This window comes from Hippoglossus stenolepis, chromosome 16 (assembly GCF_022539355.2).
Source record: "Hippoglossus stenolepis isolate QCI-W04-F060 chromosome 16, HSTE1.2, whole genome shotgun sequence".
NCBI classification, from domain to species: Eukaryota; Metazoa; Chordata; class Actinopteri; order Pleuronectiformes; family Pleuronectidae; genus Hippoglossus; species Hippoglossus stenolepis.
This window is the reverse complement of record NC_061498.1, coordinates 14,508,122-14,525,575: the sequence shown is the minus strand read 5'-3', so window position 1 is coordinate 14,525,575 and position 17,454 is coordinate 14,508,122. Positions and strand designations below refer to the sequence as shown.

Below are 17,454 nucleotides of genomic sequence, written 5' to 3'. Positions count from 1 at the left end.
CTGTATTGCTGCCTTTACGGACTGTTGGAAAATAATACATCTTGTGAGCAGCAAACCATTTGTTTGTCTTTTGGTTTTTATTACTTACATCAAATTCAAATGATTTTAGAAGACTATCAATGTGTGGATATCATTTTTTATTTATTCGCATCATGCCCGCATAGCAAAATAGTTTGGGCCCAGATTTGGCTCACACTGTCATCCGGCCCACATGCCCACACGTGGGATGATGGCATTTGGGCGGTCTGCTCCTGTTTGCCAGATATCTGGGCAATGAGTAAGCCATAGCAATACTGCATATCAGCCAAAGGGCCCAATGTGGGACCATATTCACCATTTACCACATGGGCCACTTTAGGTCCACATCCGGATAACACTTTGCCAAGAGCACCACCTCTTTGGCAAAACATAAAGGGCTCACATTTCTTTTGGGATATTTTGGCCACATTTGCTATTTTACAAGTGGACCACTTCAGGCTCACTTTCATTTTGGCAATGCCTTCTTGGGGCCCACGTGCATACGCTGTCTAGGTAGGACATTTGAAGATTGAATTTGATTTTTTGCTTTTGTTGTGGTGTTGCTATTTGACATAATTACATAATGTGAATACTGAAACAGAATATGTCAGAATTTTATTCTTTTCCCCCACCCCCGATTGAAATCACTTTAATTTCCCAACAATTCCATGTCAGAGAAGTGGTCCAAATCGGAAAAAAAAAACGTTTCCTGGAAGCGCCTGAAGGCACCACAGGTTTCTTCACCAGCTCCCTCACACACACCACTGAGGGAGACAACAGGGCATTTACCCGCCGATGCTGATTGGCTGACGTTATTCTTTATCTCCTCGGCAGCCAATGGTAGAATGAGTTGATCTTGCACACTCACCAGTGCGGTGAGGTGGACTATGTGACATGTAGGGTCCATGGTTCCCTCACCTGATCTTGGCCTATTTTTGGCTCTGAGAGTTCAGTGCAGAATGAAAGCACTTGACTGTTATTATTTTATTGTTGGAAATAGAAATTCCCTAAAGAATTAAAGTTTAAGAAGCAGAACTTTGTGCTTCTTTTCAGAAACTCAGAAGATTACTTGTTGCAGATTGTGGTTGTGTCTGCCTAACGAGACGCTTACTTTTTATGGGACCTGTCTCAAAATACAAATATTTTTGCGCAAGCGTTTTCAGAATCATGAAATGCAGAGGACTGATAACGTGTTGTCAGAATAGGATGGTTGGTGCCTTGACCTGTTGGGTGGGGGGTGGGGGGGACAAGGGACCGAGGGGAGGTGGGTGGACAAGAGGGGAGGGAGGGGGAGGGAGAGAGAGAGAGAGAGAGAGAGACCAGAAACAGTTGTGTAACCATCATACTTAAGGTTTTACAGACTGGTTGTCTCCATTTACAACGTCTCGTATGTCTGTTGCACGCAATTGTGAATTATACCAAGGAGCTCATCTCCTCTGACTTATTACCTTGTCTTTCAGAGGGGCGACAGTGTCAGAGGTGGTACGCTATGAGGCTGTTGTACAATTAATAATCATCAAACCTAGTTGGAGAGAAGTTGTGATGACTTTCCTGTATTGTACTGACACACGGCTGTGGAGTAAATATCAAAGTAAAATTTCCTTCCCTTTGTTTGGTTTATTATCTGATTAACACTGACTATAATAGAATTTTGGGGCAAAATCAGTGTAGTTGATCATTGTAAATTCAATTGGTCAGACAGAAAAGAGGTTTTGGGGAAATATAACATTTTCAATTTCTATTCCATATGTCAGAACAAAATCAAGAGTGTCATCAAAACAGTGGTTAGTTTGAATGTTGAAAAAAACACAGGTGTCATTAGCAGCGTCTACGTGACTGTTAAAATCCCCTACTATAATATTTTATGATTACGAAGAACTAATTCAGATACAAATTCTAAGTAAGAGGCAGGTGGACAAGATAAGAACTAGTTTTCCTGATTTCCTGCTTATGATACTGAGCCTTTCAAATGAGCTATAACTTCCTTTAGGTCAGGGGTTGATTAATAAGTCAGATTTGAAGATTGCTGGGACCTCTGCTTTGAGGAATAATATTAATATGGGTAGTGTACATTTCATAATGTTCGATGCAAAGTATTTAGTAAGATGCTAACCTAACAACATTTATAAGCATGATAAAATAAGAAACAGATTCCGGGTCAAGAGCAAGTTAAAATGTGTTAATGTAAAAGGGTCGACAGAAGAGATGTTAGCTGAACACTGGCTCACAGGCAGCTCTCTGGGTAGTTGTCATTTATACTGTACCAGACTCTTGTGCAAAGCTAAAGGGAAACAGTCAAATGATGCAATCCAGTCTGCGGTTCAATGTAAAAATACAGTATCTGGTGTGGTGTGTGCCATACTTCACCACAAAGCCCAACAGCAAACAGTGCATGTGGTGAGCGCCCTCTGGTGGTTTATAGTCAAATGCCACATCTACAGGCCATGAGAAAACTGCCATGTGCAGATAAACCGTCCCAGACATCAGCCTGCACGCTGCATGTCATAAACGTGCACGAACAGAACTGAACACAGTGAAACTGATCGGAGCAAAGCAAGTTCTTTTTTTATTAAGTTTACAAAACAAGTGCAAAAATAGTGATTCATAAGAGCTACAGAGTAGGCTTGCCCTTCAAAAATTACCTTCACAGGGGGAGACAAGTTGAAATGCAATACACGATGCTGTTCAAAGAGGATAAACGGGATCAATGGTACAGTCTTGCGCAGTAGAAAAGATTGCAAAACATGGATTTGATTTCACAGCATTTGATAAGTGCTAAGAACAAGCTGCTGAGACAGATGCCAAACTCATCAACATACTCCCTTTTAAACTATAGACAGTGCAAAGATTTTACATGGAAGATCCTCTATAAGTTACATTCAATCTAATGCATAACAATTACTTCCTAGGCTGCGCACACATGCACACTTGCTTTAAATTATAAACTGCTTATTTGAAAACCTTCAACTAAGCCAAAGGAAACACCAGACAATTCTGTTGGAGAGGCAGAGCTACTTCTTTTGAAATGTGTTAATATGTTGCTACGGTTACCGGGATGCATGCAAAGTACCTAATAAACTTTCACATCTGAATACTGAGAAACACCAACATGTATAGAAGAGGAAATCTAAAGTTTCAGGTTACTGTGGATCTGAGTGAGGAGGCTATACTAGCTAAAACTGCAGCTAATGACATCTCAGCAAAATCGCCAGGTACTGCAACTCTGGCACCGATGTGTGAGACAAGACACTGATCACTGACAACAACAAGCCTAACCAAACTGAAGGCATCTCGGGTTGTGGTGCAAATCAACAGTAAAGGCACACAGCTCGTGGTTTTTAGGGTGGCTATACTGAATCCCTATACCCTGCACAAACACACAAAGCTCGCACAGAGTACGCCTAAGTTTTAATTCACCAGTCATCCCAGCCACACATGCTCGTGTTTTGCCATTTACAGTATAGTGCACTTCATCTTCTTTTTCTTCTCTGGTTCTTTTTTGGTGGACTCCAGCTCCTTGCGCTTGTAGGAGCTGGAGAAGCAGGCCAGGGCGCAGATGGGCTCCCTGAGGAGGAGCAGCCACCTTCCCTCACCGTAATAGGTCAGCGAGCCAAGCTCCATCTCCACGACCAGCTCCGACTTCTGGCCCTCCTGCTGTAGGGCCAGGATGTCTAGCAGATCCAGGCCCGTTTGAACCGCCTCAACGCCCTCGGCGCACCCTAGAGTGATATGGGCGCGGCTTCCCAAAGGCAGGGCGGCAGCTGCGGGGACAGAAGACTCTGCCTCCTTTTCGGCATCGTCTGGCCACAGCAGGAGCTGCTCCTCGGTGAGGGACACTCTAGCACCGACGGTGCGAGGCGTGACAAAGAGAGCGCTCAGTGCCAGCTCGAATGTGGAACCATACAAATCTTTAACAGCCTAGAGAGCAGGAGAAAAGGGAATTATCACAAGATTAACTAGATTCAATCATAAACATTAATCACACTGCTACATTGTTACTGAGAAATGTTTACATAACAGTGCAGGATGAAAATTGCCAACTAATAATTTGAATATGTGGCTTTCAGTTTTCATAAACAAACAATTTATTGACAGGTCTTACCGGCTTCTGTGCATACTCTTTGGCACCCTCAGCTTTCCCATAGTTGGAGTACTTGGTAGTGCAGTGGAGGTATCCTGTGGCTTTAAAGTACTGCTCCAGATCCACCTCTTTATCAGGTTTACCAGTGACTGTAAACACAAACACAAGTTCAGCGTCAACTTGGTTATGCAAAGATGAGAGATTTATCGGCTTGGATACAGTATTTTTCAATGATGCATTTGACTTTGTAATAAGTGGAACGACTTTAAAAAACACTCACAGTCTGTCATGTGCGTCTTGAAGGGCTCCAAGGTGTCCAGTGTTTTAAGGAAGTCCATGGATGTGCACCGAATTTTGTCCTGGATGGACGAGAGAAGAAAGAAGCCAAAGAAAAGAGGGATGGACATTTCCTCAAGTGGACCCTTCATGGCATCCAGCTGGGCCTCCTCCAGTCCTCGGCTGCTCTTCGTCATCAGCTGTGCTAGATCGGAGCTCCATGCCGTTTGCGGTTCCAAGAAGATGGCCACAAGATGATGTTCCTCGGCAATCTCCCCCATGCGGGCCAGCCGGTCCTGGCTGTGGTTGGTGTCGTCCACCACTACGAGCACAGAGGAACTTGTTCCTGCACTGCAACAGCTCACCACGGCCTCGTCCAGAGCCTTGTATCCACCTGCAGACGATTCTGGATTCTCTGGCTTTACACCGTGGTCGTCAGCACAGATGACGGAGCAGTGGCCTTTGTAGGCATCAGCTATGGCACGTGCCAAGAAGCTTTTCCCACTCCCTGGCAGTCCCCGGAGGACAATTAAGGTGCGAGAGGTGCGGAGGGCGTCTTTGGTCTGCCCTTGTTCCAGGAGGGCAAAGGACAGGGAGCCAGATGCAGGGACAGTATCTTCTTCCTTTACAAGCTCAGCATTATTCAGCTCAGACTCAACAACTTCTGCTACTAATGCTGCTGCTACTTCCTTCAGAGTATCAGACTCTGATTTTTCAGCTTCAGCTTCCTTCTTGTCCTCTGCAGATTTTTCAGCTTCAGCTTCCTTCTTGTCCTCTGCAGATTTTTCAGGTTCAGCTTCCTTCTTGTCCTCTGCAGATTTTTCATTTCCAACTACAGCTGAATCTTCCTCCTTCAACGTTGGCTTTTCTGAGGCAACTTCTGTCACTGAAACCATCTCTACTGCCTTTTCTGTGACTGCTGGTTTGTCTTCTTGCACCTCATTTAGAGGCTCAGCCACAGCATTGTTTTCTGCTTTCCCCTCTTTGGCCATTTGTGCCCCTGCGTCCATTGCCTGCAGTTCTGCTTTGGTCTGAACTTGTTCCGGCAGGTTCTGTTCTTCAGCAGCTGGTGGTGGTGCGTCTACTGGCTCCTGCAGCGCGACTGGTTCAGGTAATGTTTGCTCTTCTAGCTCAGCTTCTGGTTCAGATTTTGTCACTGGCTCTGGCACGGGGACACTCTCTGCCAGAGTTGCTTGCACAGGCACAGGCTCTGGGTCGTTCTCTGGCACAGGCTCCTGTTCAGGCTCTACGTTTTCTGGTTCTGCGTCTAAAGCTGCAACTGGGTCAGAGATCTTTCCAGATGACTCATCTGGTTCTGGTGAAGCCTCTACAACGGGCGCTGACTCCGTGTCATGTGCTTCTTTGGGTGAGCTGTCACCATCTGCTTTCTGCTCGGACAGCGTCACAGGCTCTGTCACAATCAGCTCCTCTGTTGGTTTTAGGTTTACGACTTCTGTACCGTGACCATTTACTGCCAGCTGCTCTATCTCTTCGGCAGCAGCTGGTGACTTCTCAGGCTCTGTGGATTCTTCTGGTGCCTCTAGTTTTGACACAGCCTCTTTTTCCATGACAACCTCCTCTTGCTGTGGAGATGCATCCAAAACCTCACAGCTCCTTTCAGTATCCATGTCAAGTTCAGTTTCCTTTTCTACACCAACATGTACCTTAAATGAAAGAGAAACAGTTTAACCAACCCAGTGATGACAGAAGCATAAAATCTTCCCAGGGACTACACTTTAAATAGCACATTATGTTTACCACCGAGTTCCGGCAATGCTCAACAAGTTAAGGCCTGAAGGTTGTACGACTTCTGTGGCCATGACTTGAGGAAAGCATGACATATCTTTTATTTAGGATCCATCTAAATCCATTTCAGATATATCTCTGAAATAGATTTAGATGGATACAGTTACATTGTGGGTTTGGCAGATTGTCCCATTATTGATGATAAATGATCAGAAAACTTGACAATAGTTTCTCAGCCTGCACAATATTTAAATTTATGCCAGAAAACTAAAGAAGTGAAATCAATAAAAAAGTGTCATATTTTCCATTTAAAAAAAAAAAAAACCACAACAGCAAAACACTCCCACTTCTGACTGCATTTTGCTTTTGGATCCAGGCCCTTTCAGAGGCTCGGGCGGTAGAGTGGGTTGTCCACTGATCAGAAGGCTGGTGGTTGGATTCCCAGCTCGCACAGTCAGCATGTCAAAGTGTGCTTGGTTAGACGCTGAACCACAAATTGCCCCTGACGGCTGCGCTTTTTAAATGCAGTCCATTTACCATAATGTCTCATACACTCAACATCCACGATTTACATATATTTACAATACGAGTGGTATAGTAGGGGGGGTTCATCTTTTTTGTATAGGATATGCATAATAACTTAATAGGCCGACAACACTGTAATGTTTTGTTCAGTGGTGGTGTTGTGTCATGATGCACGTACGGTGGGTGGGGACGAAATGCTGGTGCAATCAAATTAAATATTAATTTAAATTTTGGTTTGAAGAATATGTATCCAATAGTCCAATTAGAGAGAGAGAGAGAGAGAGAGAGAGAGACGCATGCAAAGATGTATTGAAAGCTCGCATGGTAAAAAATGAACAGAGCCTCATCCTCCCTTCAAACACAGACAAAGGGTAGTTAGGAAAAAATGGGGCAGCGCAGAAAAGTGGGGTTAGAGCAGACTACAGCGACCTCCTCTTCCTCTTCCTCCTCCTCCTCCTCCTCCTCCGTGGGGCATTATCTCATTTTTTTTTTTACCAGATCTCATTTCTATTTGTGAACAAACGGGGGATGATAGCAGATGTGTGCAATTTCATCCTGTCCCGAGCCCAAAAAGGGGAAGCAACTCAATGCAGTGACACACTCAAATGAGCACAACGTGACCGCAACACAAACCCTGCAGAGTTAAAAGGCGATGCGAACACGTCTGATCAAACTTCATCCTGTTGAAGTTTTGACTCACCATACCGGACGTGAACAACATAAAGAATAAAAGTAGCACGTGAAGCTGAAACGTGGCGAGTTCGAACGCAACATTTCCCAAAACAGCACAATGTGGCGAGGCGCGGGGGGTGGGGGGGGGGTGACGCGCCCCACGAAAACAAGCCTGTGCAATGACAATGTGGATTAAACGAGAGCAGCCGCCATGTCCCCACCACGTTAACGGGTGACAAACGAGTCCCTTCGCACGCAACTGGAGCAACTTACTCAGACAGCTCGAGGGAAGACCGAGACAGAAACAACAATGGAGGGGTCGCAGCGGCGAGAGTGACGGTGTTTTGTTGGCGGAGGTGCCATCTTACCGGGGCTGTGGGTGTCTGTGGCGCCGCTGACCACGCGTCTCTCTCCGGGTACAATGACAAGGCAAGTCCTGGGTGCACACACGCACGCGCTCCGCTCTTTCAAGAGGACGAGACACAAGAAAAAAGAAAAAAAACCCTGCAAATCCCGGGAACGCGCAACTGGGCGTGGTCAAGGACACACCCCTGAGGAGCGGAAGGAAAGAACTGGAGAAATATTATTTTTAAAATATTTGTATTAAAGAGATAAAAATCAGTTTTTTACTGTGTTATACCGCCGCAAAGTTTTTCCAAGTTTAAAATGTATTTTTTAAAAACATTTTAAAACTTTATTTGTACAGATTTTTGAAACAGGAAATGATATGGAGATTACACATAAAAAAAGTAGTGTGCGTTCACTCATATTAAGGATGATGTCATTATTCACCTTACACTGTCTATTATCATAAAATACAATAATTCAATAATGTGCTTCATTTGTTTGATCATTTTCTTGATATTGTGTTCTGTTTGAATTCATTTTCTGTATTGATTCTCTATATATTTATTTATTCTTTTGACTTAAAACGACATTCAATCTTTTTTTTTTCTGTTACACCACTGCAAAATTTCTCCAACTTTAAAATGTTTTTGTATATGTATAAACTTTATTTGTAATAATATTGTAATATTTTTCCTTTAAATATTATATAAATGCTACAGTGTCCGTTGTCAGGAAAAGGCAGCAAGATCTGCTAAGGCTGTCACTCAAGCAAGACAGGTTAAGTGGATCAATTGGGAGAACATGGAGAAAAGGAAAATCAGCTGGAAGGACCTGTGGGGAATGGAAGCAAGCAGGATAAGCTTCCTGTCCTTACCTCACCCAAAAACCTACAGCAGTGGTTGAACAAAGATTCATCCACGGACAAACCCTGCACCAGATCATAAAACAAACATCACACACTACAGAACGCTGCAGCCATTGACTCTGGATCTGGAGGAAAGATTCCAAATGGGCCCCCAAGATTATAGGGACATGCACCCAGGTCTGATCAACCTGTTTAGGTCCAGCCTTAGAAGAGGGTGTCTTCAGATTAAAAGGCAGAAACACCTGATGACGCTAAGGTACTCAACTGAAGTTATACCCCTAACATCTGCTAACGTTAACTGGTAGTTGGTAACTTAAATTGTGCCCAAGACCCTCAAACTTACAAGGGATATTCACCATCTTGTCCTATATACGAAAAAAAAAAGTTTTTGTCTGTACACATTTTCCTTAATTATTTTATTTGTTTGGTTGCATAAGATGTAGTTGGCTAGATAGATAGATAGATAGATAGATAGATAGATAGATAGATAGATAGATAGATAGATAGATAGATAGATGGATAGATAGATGTATTAGATTACAATGAAATTAGAAGCAAACAAAAGGTGCACTCATATATAGCAGACAATAATTAAGAGTGCAAACTGATGTATGTGTACGCGAAAACACTCCTCTTCTGACTTTTTTCTTCCACTCAGTGGTAACTGGTTACATCCTCATTGTGATAGTTGTTGTTTTGCTTCATCAAGAGCCTGGAAAGTTGAATGAGAACGGACACCGTAGTCTCTGGATTCTTTCTGGAGACCGAACTCAATCTCGTGAAATAACCAGGTCTTCTCTACACCACCGCGGAGCAGGGGCATCTTCCTTTCCCAGCTGAATTATAAACACACAGAGAAGAAATTTAGTTCAACGGTAAACAAATGTGCTATTGGCACCATTCCTCATTGCAAAGCAATGCATGTGAAAGACAGGTGTGACTATAGGTTGCATGTATATTTTTGCATATATATATTTCTCTCCACTGTATAGCCAACTCCAAGTCTTTTTGTGTACAAGTTAGTCATTCAGAAACATAATATTGTGCTTCAGAAGGGAAGTCAGCTTGAAAATTACATATAGAAAACAGTTAAGTCTGTGCAAACCCAGGACTTAGAGAAGTGATCCGGGGTGAGACACAGTATAATTACTTGGTGGCTGTATGAGTGCATGCTTCTTAAACAGTGGGTTACTGGAGGCGAAAGCATCTATTAGACTCATCTCCTGATCTTTTGGAAGAAATTATACGTCTTCATTCATTTTCAGTTTTCTGGTGTGTGAGACGGCAAGAACGAATGACTTAGATTTCAAGCATGAGTTGTGAAGAGGATATTCATATGCTGCCATGACAACTTAACTCATGCAAAGTGTGTTAAATTACTTACTGTTAATAGAGTTAACTATGTCGTCATGTGCTTTTTGGATACCCATTCTGAACTCCTGCATCTGTGGACGCAGCTTTTGTCCTCGGTGGTAAAACACCAGCGCAAATTCAAGTTCTCCCATGTGGTACAAAGCCTCTGCCTTCTGGTACAGTCCCTAAAAAATATGATAAAGTAAATGCCAAGGCTCCTCTCATACATGAAGGGGTTTTTTTCTAGACCTGCTGTTTACCTCGCAAAATGTCTTGTCGCCTTTGAGAGAAGCTTCTGCATCTCTTAGAGCATTTTCAAATTGCCCCATGAGCAGGTAACATCTGGACCGACAAACAAGGCCGTTCTTCTCATTAGGCTTTAGAAACAGCGCCTGAACGAAGACCAAAAACAAAGTTTAATACACATTTCAAAGTTGCACTGAAATTTTCATGCAGAATATACTTGGAAAGCAGATCTATTTGAAATGCAAGTCAATTTATCTAGGTGATCAACCACAAAGAATAACAGGAAATGACAGATAGGTTGTGAACAACCTGTAGCAGCAAAAAACATCACTTGTATGGAGGCCTATTTCCACCAGTGAAAGTAAAAAGAATGATAAATCCCAAAAATTAGATTAAAAATGTTGAAATTACGAGATAGTAAATCATAATTGTGTGATGGTAACTCATTACTCATTCACAGACATTCAATCATTATTTTAAGATATTAGAGCAATATTTGAGAAAGTATGCCATTGTTTTGAGTTAGTAATTCATTATTTTGAGATGGTACGTCCTTACTTGGAGATAATAACATGAGTTGGTATGTCATTGTTCTTAGACAATTCCCCATTTTAATGTTTTACAGGATTTTTTTAACAAAGTGATGGGAATGGGCTTCCATACACACCAACCCACCTATAATGATATAAAGAAAAACCTTCCTGCAGTTATCACCATAAATTGATGGGTTTCCGCTAGGACAAAGTGTCGTGGCTGACAATAGATTAGCAGTATCTTACCGCTGTGAAGGTCTCTGCAGCCTTTTCAACCTCTCCTTTACGGTACAGCTGATTCCCTGTGGCCAATAAATCACCGAACCTTTGGCCTTCCTCAGCAGCCATCGTGTTTTCCCTAATTGTTGTAACAGCCGATATGTGTTGGCGCAGTGCTCCTGGAGGTACTGCAATGATTTATGTCTTTTTAGTCTTTATTGCGTTTATTCTTTGAACTGCTCTTACATTATTAGTGCCTGTGTCTTTGATCTTTGTGTTTTATCCATAGGGTTTTATCTGATAGCTTTGATCAGTGTAGGATGAAGCAGATCCAGTAGATGTAAACTACAGACCTGTCTCTCTTCTTTCCTTTCTTTCCAAAGCACTCAAGCAGGCTATCTTTAATCAACTCTCTTCCTATCTTCATCCGTCACTCATCAAGGTTTCACTGGGGAAAAAAGAGAATTAGTTAAGTGCCATCTACATAGCTTCAGTAGGAAAAGCCATGTGAGTAAATAACGGAGCTGTGAGTTGGTGTTCAGAAAGAAAAGGAAGGGACCCAGGACGGAACCTTGAGGAACCCCAGTAGTGAGAGATCCTCTCCAAGTTACCCAGTAAGTGTGGTCTTTGAGGTTGGATGAGAGAGTAGGAGAGTGCAGAGCCTGAGACACCCAGATCGTAAAGGGAGGAAATAAGGATCTGGTGGTTCACCGTGTCAAATGCAGCGGAAAGGTGTAGAAGGGTGACTACAGAGGAGAGAGAGGCTGCTCTAGCAGTTTGAAGTTGCTCAGTGACAGCAAGGAGGGCAGTCTCAGTTGAGAAGCCTGCCTTGAAAACAGACTGGTGAGGATCAAGAAGGTTGTTCTGGTGAAGATAGGAAGAGAGTTGATTAAAGATAGCATGCTCGAGTGCTTTGGAGAGAAAAGGAAGAAGAGAGAACGGTCTGTAGTTGTTTACTTCAGACGAGTTGAAGGTGGGTTTCTTGAGGAGTGGGTTCACTCTTGCCTCTTTAAGCAGACTGAAAGTCTGATAGGCCTTGTAGAGTTAGATACACAAACATCCCTATACATTAATGGTCAAAGAAACTGTACCTCAACATTAGTTATTAGCCAGGACAGTTTTCAAAAGAACAGGATATTCCATGAGTATCAAACAGTAGTCATGTAGGCTACAGTATCTTTTTGACTCAGCACCTGGAAAGATAGTTGTGCTCTTATACTGCCTATCAAACAATGAAAGAAATATTAAGCATTATCATGTATAAGCATCTGACCCAACAGGTCATATGATAGCGGACATTCTATTTCTTTACAAATTGTTCTTGAAAACTCAAGAACAATTTATAAACGACAATTTATATTTAAAATACAGCTTAATAAATATGAATTAGATACAAACATAAATAAACTTTCAATATAATAATTAAAATAACAATTTTTAAATATTGGAAAACAAATCTTAAAATCAAACAAACAAAAATTGAATCCTAACAGGACCAAAGCCCCTAACAAAGATCTGCTCAACTTAATGAACATGTGACCATCCTTGCAGTGTTTTTTTATGGAGGTGACCTGAAACCAGCCTTCCAGCTGTCCAGGAACAGCATCAGCAAAAAGCCCATGGATGAAGCCATGAAGTTGAGGTGCTGGTCACACTCTACTGGCTGGTCTGTCGAGCCTGCAACTGCGTAACAGCAGACATCTTTTCCATGCCACTGGCAGGAGGTCTGGCCAGGTCAGAAGGTGATTGGTGCCTTCTGTATTCTCCACAACATCTTTGTGGCAGCAGGTGACATCCTGGAAGAAGAGGAGGAGGAAGGTCCAGGGCCCAGATGACAGCCGCTGTGCAAAAGTTAATAAAACCCCCAATCTCCGAAATATCATAACTGAGGATCAAAGGGTGTGTGTGAGTGCACTGTGTTGTTTTTTTTTTTGAGTTTTGTGGAATGTGATGGCCAGCCATCAGTCATGTTTGCCAACAGTACTGCTGCTGATCCCCTGCTGTTAATGATCTGTGGAACATAATTACAGACATAGATAACTGAAGCAATTGCCAATTGCTGTTGCCTGTTAATGTAATTTGCTGGGGAAGTGTCAAATTTGGGGCGAACAAAAGTGCTCTGGCCTCTGCTGTAAAGAAGTCCACCTCCCGGTACATAATAACTTTATTATAACTTTTTTCCTTTAGTCGATTCACTTGGTACATATGGGACATCACGCCCTTATATGGTCCGACTGAAGACACGTTTGAAGACTGAAGACTCGTTGTTTACATTGTCTTTATTAATTCTATATATTTTTCATTCGATTTTTTGCATATGTGCTGAGGGTGTATTTTTGTATATACAGATATATACTACACATATCGATAGGTAGATAGACTAGAGTACAATGACACATCTCCGACTGTCCTCTTCTGACTTTTTTTGTCCACTGGAACCTGGATACATCTTCACCGTGATAGTTGTGTTTTTGCTTCATCAAGAGCCTACAAAGTAGAATGACAAATGTTATGTAACAAAATTTTACTTAAAGTGTGACCCTTGGGAAAGGGAAGCAGACAACAACAGAGGGGGTACCTTCTGAATAGCATTTGCGAGGAAGTCATCTTCTTGCAGTTTGGCATGGGTCAAGGCTCTCTCGAAGCGGACGACACAGGATTCAATATTTCCGAGTTTCACTGATGTTAAAAAGTGGAGAAACAACCATTAGAGATCAGAACAATAGGTTTTTCAGTGACAACAGCTTCCAAAAGCATATAATATGATTGTTTATCACATGAAGTATTAAATCCAGATTAAGAATTACTTTCTGATTGCGCCACCAACACATTGGCATTAATGTGCCATTTGTCATCAGCGATTTCATCGGCCGCAGCAAGAGAACGGACGCCGTAGTCTCTGGCTTCTTTGTGGAGACCAAGCTCCAGGTAACACCGACCAATCTCGTGAAATAACCAGGTCTTCTCTTCACCACGGCGGAGCAGGGGGATCTTCTTTTCCCAGCTGAATAATGAACACACAGAGAAGAAAATTAAGTGAATATAAATGTCACTGATAAACAAATCTTCTATTTTCTTGTGAAAGAAAGGTGTGACTGTATTTGCACATATATTTTAAAAGAGTGGGAGAATTTTTTTATCATTTACTTACAACTCAATGGCTTTTGTGAAGTCTCCAATTTGGGCATAGACTCTGCCAATGTTGTCCAGTGCTCGGGACATTGCCTCTGGGTGGTTGCTGTGGAAGAGAATAAATAACTGAGCATTTTTTTGTTCTATACCTTCACTCCTCTTGTGTCTTGTGTTTCTCCTGATTCTTACCACTTCATAGCCAACTCCAAGTCCTTTTGATGATGTTCTAAGGCGTTGTCCATATCTCCGAGCTCGATCAAGGCGTTCCCAATGCAACTGTGCAGGCTGCCCAAAACCTCTTTCTTGTCGGGTACCACTTTCTCAGACCATCTCTGCACCTCCTCCATGACTTCTTTTGCCTTCTTGAGACTACCCTCCGCATTTCCAGAGGTCAACTCTGAGACAACAAACATACATTTAACATTTTCATGCCGAGGAAAAAGCCCAGCCAGAAGCCCGATTTACCTGCATCAATGTCATCCAGGCTCTTCAGCAGAAAGCGAGCAGGTTCACGGGGAGCTCCAGGACGCTGCTTGCTACATTTTGGTTTACTCTGGTTTTCCCGTTTCCCAGGTTTCTTCCGGTTAAAGGCTTCAGTGCAGGTGTCAAGATATTTCAGGTAGGTCCGAATGACGTCCTGCAGGTTTTCCCCACCCTTCGTCTTGCTCTTTACCAAGCCTGATTCAAACACACAGTGACAGCAAATGTAGTCTTTATTTCATCTGATAGTTTCAAATTTAAGATGTAGAGACAAATAATTATCATATTATTAGGCAATAGGAATCACACACCGTCATCTTTCAGCAGGTTTTCCAGATATTTCTTGTCACTGTAAAACTCTCCGAACAGCTGCCTGGTCACCTTCTCACTCACAGGAGTCTTCTGGGTCTGGTCTTTATTCTCCTCGGTCAGGGGCTGAATAGAAGTGCTTGGCTGTGCCTTCTGTACAGGTTGGTCATTCAGAAACATAATATTGTGCTTCAGAAGGGAGGTTGTGTTGAACATTACATATAGAAAACTGTTAAAGGTCCAGTGTGTAAGATTTAGGTGAAAGGAATCTATTGGCAGAAACTGAATATAGAATAATCCTAGTGATATTTTCACTAGTGTGTTTCATCTGAATTGTACAAATTGTTGTTTTATTTATCCTAGAATGGGCCCTTTATATTTAAATACTTTAAATTAACATCTGGAGCGGGTCCTCTCTACGGAGGCAGCCATGTTTTTTACAGTAGCCCAGACTGAACAAACTAAACACCTTTTGAGTTTTTATGACATCTGAAGGCTAGCACAGATTCTCTCACGTTTGGAAGGGTGAGGGTGAGGTGAGGGGTATTCAGCTGCAACATGCAACTTCACCACTAGATGTCACTAAATTCTACACACTGAACATTTTAAGTCTGTGCAAACCCAGGAGTTAGAGAAGTGATCCTGGGTGAGACACAGTAGAATTATTTGGTGGCTGTATGCGTGCATGCTTCTTAGACAGTGGGTTACTGAAGATGGAAGCGACCGTAAAACACACCTCCTCATCTTTTTGAAGAAATGATGCGTCTTCATTCATTTTCAGTTTGACGGAGGTGTTGTCTGTGAGACAGCAGAGAAGACAGAAAGATTTAAATTTAAAGCATGAGTTGTGGAGAGGATATTCATATGCTGCCTTTACAACTTAACTCATACTTACTGTTAATACAGTTAACTATGTCGTCCTGTGCTTTTTGGATACCCAGTCTGAACTCCTGCATCTGTGGACGCAGCTTTTGTCCTCGGTGGTAAAACACCAGCGCAAATTCAAGTTCTCCCATGTGGTACAAAGCCTCTGCCTTCTGGTACAGTCCCTAGAATAAAGGATAAAATAAATACCAAGGCTTCTCTCATACATTAAGTTATTTTTTTCTAGACCTGCTGTTTACCTCACAAAATGTCTTGTCGTCTTTGAGTGAAGCTTCAGCATCTCTTAGAGCGTTTTCAAACTGCCCCATGTGCAGGTAACATCTGGACCGACAAACAAGGCCGTTCTTCTCATCAGGCTTTAGAGTCAGCGCCTGAACGAAGACACATATTTTCAATGCAGCATATTCTTGGAAAGCAGATCCATTTGAAAAGCAAGTCACTTTATCCGGGTGATCAACCACAAAGAATAACAGGATGTGACATATACCTCGTGAAAAACATTTGAGATTAAAAAAGTCTAAATCATGAGATAGTAAGTCATAATCGTAAGATGGTAAGTGATCACTTTTAGATATTAACAACTATTAATGGTATTTTGATATAATTTGTGTCATTATTTGTAGGTTATTATTTTGAGTTGGTAAGAAATTATTTTTGAATTGGTATGTTATTATTTTCAGACAATTCCAAGAGTACCCATTTTGATGACTAATGGGATTTTAGTGGGCGGAAAATGGAATTCCATACTACCTTACCCACCTATAATAGTTGACTTCATCAAAAACATTCATGAGATGGAAAGACTCTTGCATTGCAATATAGACAACATGTATAGTATTTGTCAGAGTGATAAGGTTGACACTGTTAAAGGTAAGTGACCTTCCTTTTCCGATAATTCCCCACATTTTGTGTAGAGCTGGTTACAAATTGAGCATTGCTGTATAGACATAACCAGATCCACAGTGTATTTGTCACTCAGATGGAGGTTTGTGGATGACATTTTGCTTGGTATTTGCTTTTGCACTGTACTGGTATTTTCTTTTTCTTTTTTGATCAAAAAACTAAAATGATTCAATAAAATACAAGAGTTAAAAAGGTTCAATTGAAAAGCGCTCTGCAGTTATAACCATAACATGGTGGTTTTCATTAGGTAAACACTTACTCACCGTTGTGAAGCTCTCTCCAGCCTTTTCCCAGTCTCCTCTGCGGCACAGCACATTCCCTAAGTCCATTAAATCACAAAACACACCCCTGGATTTTGGGCCTTTGGAGTCTCCATCCGTGTCTGACATTTTCAGTCACTTCAAACTTCAAAGTTTCAGAGCAGCACTAACACACAGTTTAACTTTAGGAGGTATGTAAAGACTTCAACCTCTCCGGTATCCCAGCAACCACCAACAAACCAGAAGCAGGGGAAACAGCGTCCTCTGCTGCCCGTTTAATGCATCACTCTATGAAACAACTTTTAAATTCTGCACCAACATTCACACACTTAAAAATATCAGTCGATTAAATATGCGTGATTTTTTTCATCAAGATCCATTCATTATTGTGTGAAATCAATGAAAATTTTCCATTTTTCAATGTTATACAAAGTGAAAAAAAAAGCTTGGATCAGTACCAACATTTAGCGGGTTCTTCCCTGACCCATACCACATCCTCCCACCAAGTTTAATGGTAATGTGTCCAGTAAGTGTCACGTAATCCTGCTAATCAACACACAGATAATGGCAGATGAAAACATAACCTCTGAGATAATGATATGT

The 17,454-nt window shown here is 42.0% G+C and overlaps 3 protein-coding genes across 5 annotated transcripts; all 3 read right to left on the bottom strand.

Annotated features, from left to right (window-relative positions):
• Nucleotides 1-2,561: 2,561 nt before the first annotated feature.
• On the bottom strand, nt 2,562-7,849 carry LOC124854970 (2',3'-cyclic nucleotide 3' phosphodiesterase). 2 transcript variants are annotated; one of them, XM_047343911.1, is made up of 4 exons: nt 7,592-7,849; nt 4,380-6,039; nt 4,121-4,248; nt 2,562-3,936 (listed from the first exon to the last, which is right to left on the bottom strand). In XM_047343911.1, the coding sequence occupies exons 2-4, from the start codon at nt 6,001-6,003 to the stop codon at nt 3,472-3,474; spliced, it is 2,217 nt and encodes a 738-aa protein (XP_047199867.1). In that variant the 5' UTR covers nt 6,004-6,039; nt 7,592-7,849; the 3' UTR covers nt 2,562-3,471. The 2 variants fall into 2 exon arrangements, with proteins under 2 accessions (XP_047199867.1, XP_047199866.1); XM_047343910.1 differs by having other exon boundaries at nt 7,687-7,849.
• Nucleotides 7,850-9,047: 1,198 nt separating this feature from the next.
• On the bottom strand, nt 9,048-11,723 carry LOC118124075 (outer dynein arm-docking complex subunit 4-like). Its single transcript, XM_035181873.2, has 4 exons — nt 10,910-11,723; nt 10,145-10,276; nt 9,916-10,069; nt 9,048-9,367 (listed from the first exon to the last, which is right to left on the bottom strand). Exons 1-4 carry the CDS (start codon nt 11,009-11,011, stop codon nt 9,330-9,332), a joined length of 426 nt encoding a protein of 141 aa, XP_035037764.1. The 5' UTR covers nt 11,012-11,723; the 3' UTR covers nt 9,048-9,329.
• A 1,438-nt stretch (nt 11,724-13,161) lies between these two features.
• On the bottom strand, nt 13,162-17,351 carry odad4 (outer dynein arm docking complex subunit 4). 2 transcript variants are annotated; one of them, XM_047343814.1, is made up of 11 exons: nt 16,855-17,351; nt 15,928-16,059; nt 15,699-15,852; nt 15,540-15,601; nt 14,806-14,953; nt 14,480-14,692; nt 14,204-14,411; nt 14,034-14,120; nt 13,690-13,886; nt 13,461-13,561; nt 13,162-13,369 (listed from the first exon to the last, which is right to left on the bottom strand). In XM_047343814.1, exons 1-11 carry the CDS (start codon nt 16,978-16,980, stop codon nt 13,334-13,336), a joined length of 1,464 nt encoding a protein of 487 aa, XP_047199770.1. In that variant the 5' UTR covers nt 16,981-17,351; the 3' UTR covers nt 13,162-13,333. The 2 variants fall into 2 exon arrangements, with proteins under 2 accessions (XP_047199770.1, XP_035036608.2); XM_035180717.2 differs by having other exon boundaries at nt 13,164-13,369; nt 14,806-14,956.
• Between the last annotated feature and the right edge of the window lie 103 nt (nt 17,352-17,454).

What these genes read in the sequence shown, in the direction of transcription:
- odad4 (XM_035180717.2), bottom strand. Translation starts at nt 16,980, where the DNA reads ATGTCAGACACGGATGGAGACTCCAAAGGCCCAAAATCCAGGGGTGTG. An exon ending in ACGACAAGACATTTTGTGAG is followed by an intron (nt 15,853 to 15,927) that starts GTAAACAGCAGG and finishes CCTTTATTCTAG; the next exon opens with GGACTGTACCAGAAGGCAGA. An exon ending in TTGGAGTTGGCTATGAAGTG is followed by an intron (nt 14,121 to 14,203) that starts GTAAGAATCAGG and finishes TCTCTTCCACAG; the next exon opens with CAACCACCCAGAGGCAATGT.
- LOC124854970 (XM_047343911.1), bottom strand. Translation starts at nt 6,003, where the DNA reads ATGGATACTGAAAGGAGCTGTGAGGTTTTGGATGCATCTCCACAGCAA. An exon ending in CAAGACGCACATGACAGACT is followed by an intron (nt 4,249 to 4,379) that starts GTGAGTGTTTTT and finishes TTGTGTTTACAG; the next exon opens with TCACTGGTAAACCTGATAAA. An exon ending in AAGAGTATGCACAGAAGCCG is followed by an intron (nt 3,937 to 4,120) that starts GTAAGACCTGTC and finishes CCTGCTCTCTAG; the next exon opens with GCTGTTAAAGATTTGTATGG.
- LOC118124075 (XM_035181873.2), bottom strand. Translation starts at nt 11,011, where the DNA reads ATGGCTGCTGAGGAAGGCCAAAGGTTCGGTGATTTATTGGCCACAGGG. An exon ending in GCGACAAGACATTTTGCGAG is followed by an intron (nt 10,070 to 10,144) that starts GTAAACAGCAGG and finishes CATATTTTTTAG; the next exon opens with GGACTGTACCAGAAGGCAGA. An exon ending in CATAGTTAACTCTATTAACA is followed by an intron (nt 9,368 to 9,915) that starts GTAAGTAATTTA and finishes TTTATAATTCAG; the next exon opens with CTGGGAAAGGAAGATGCCCC.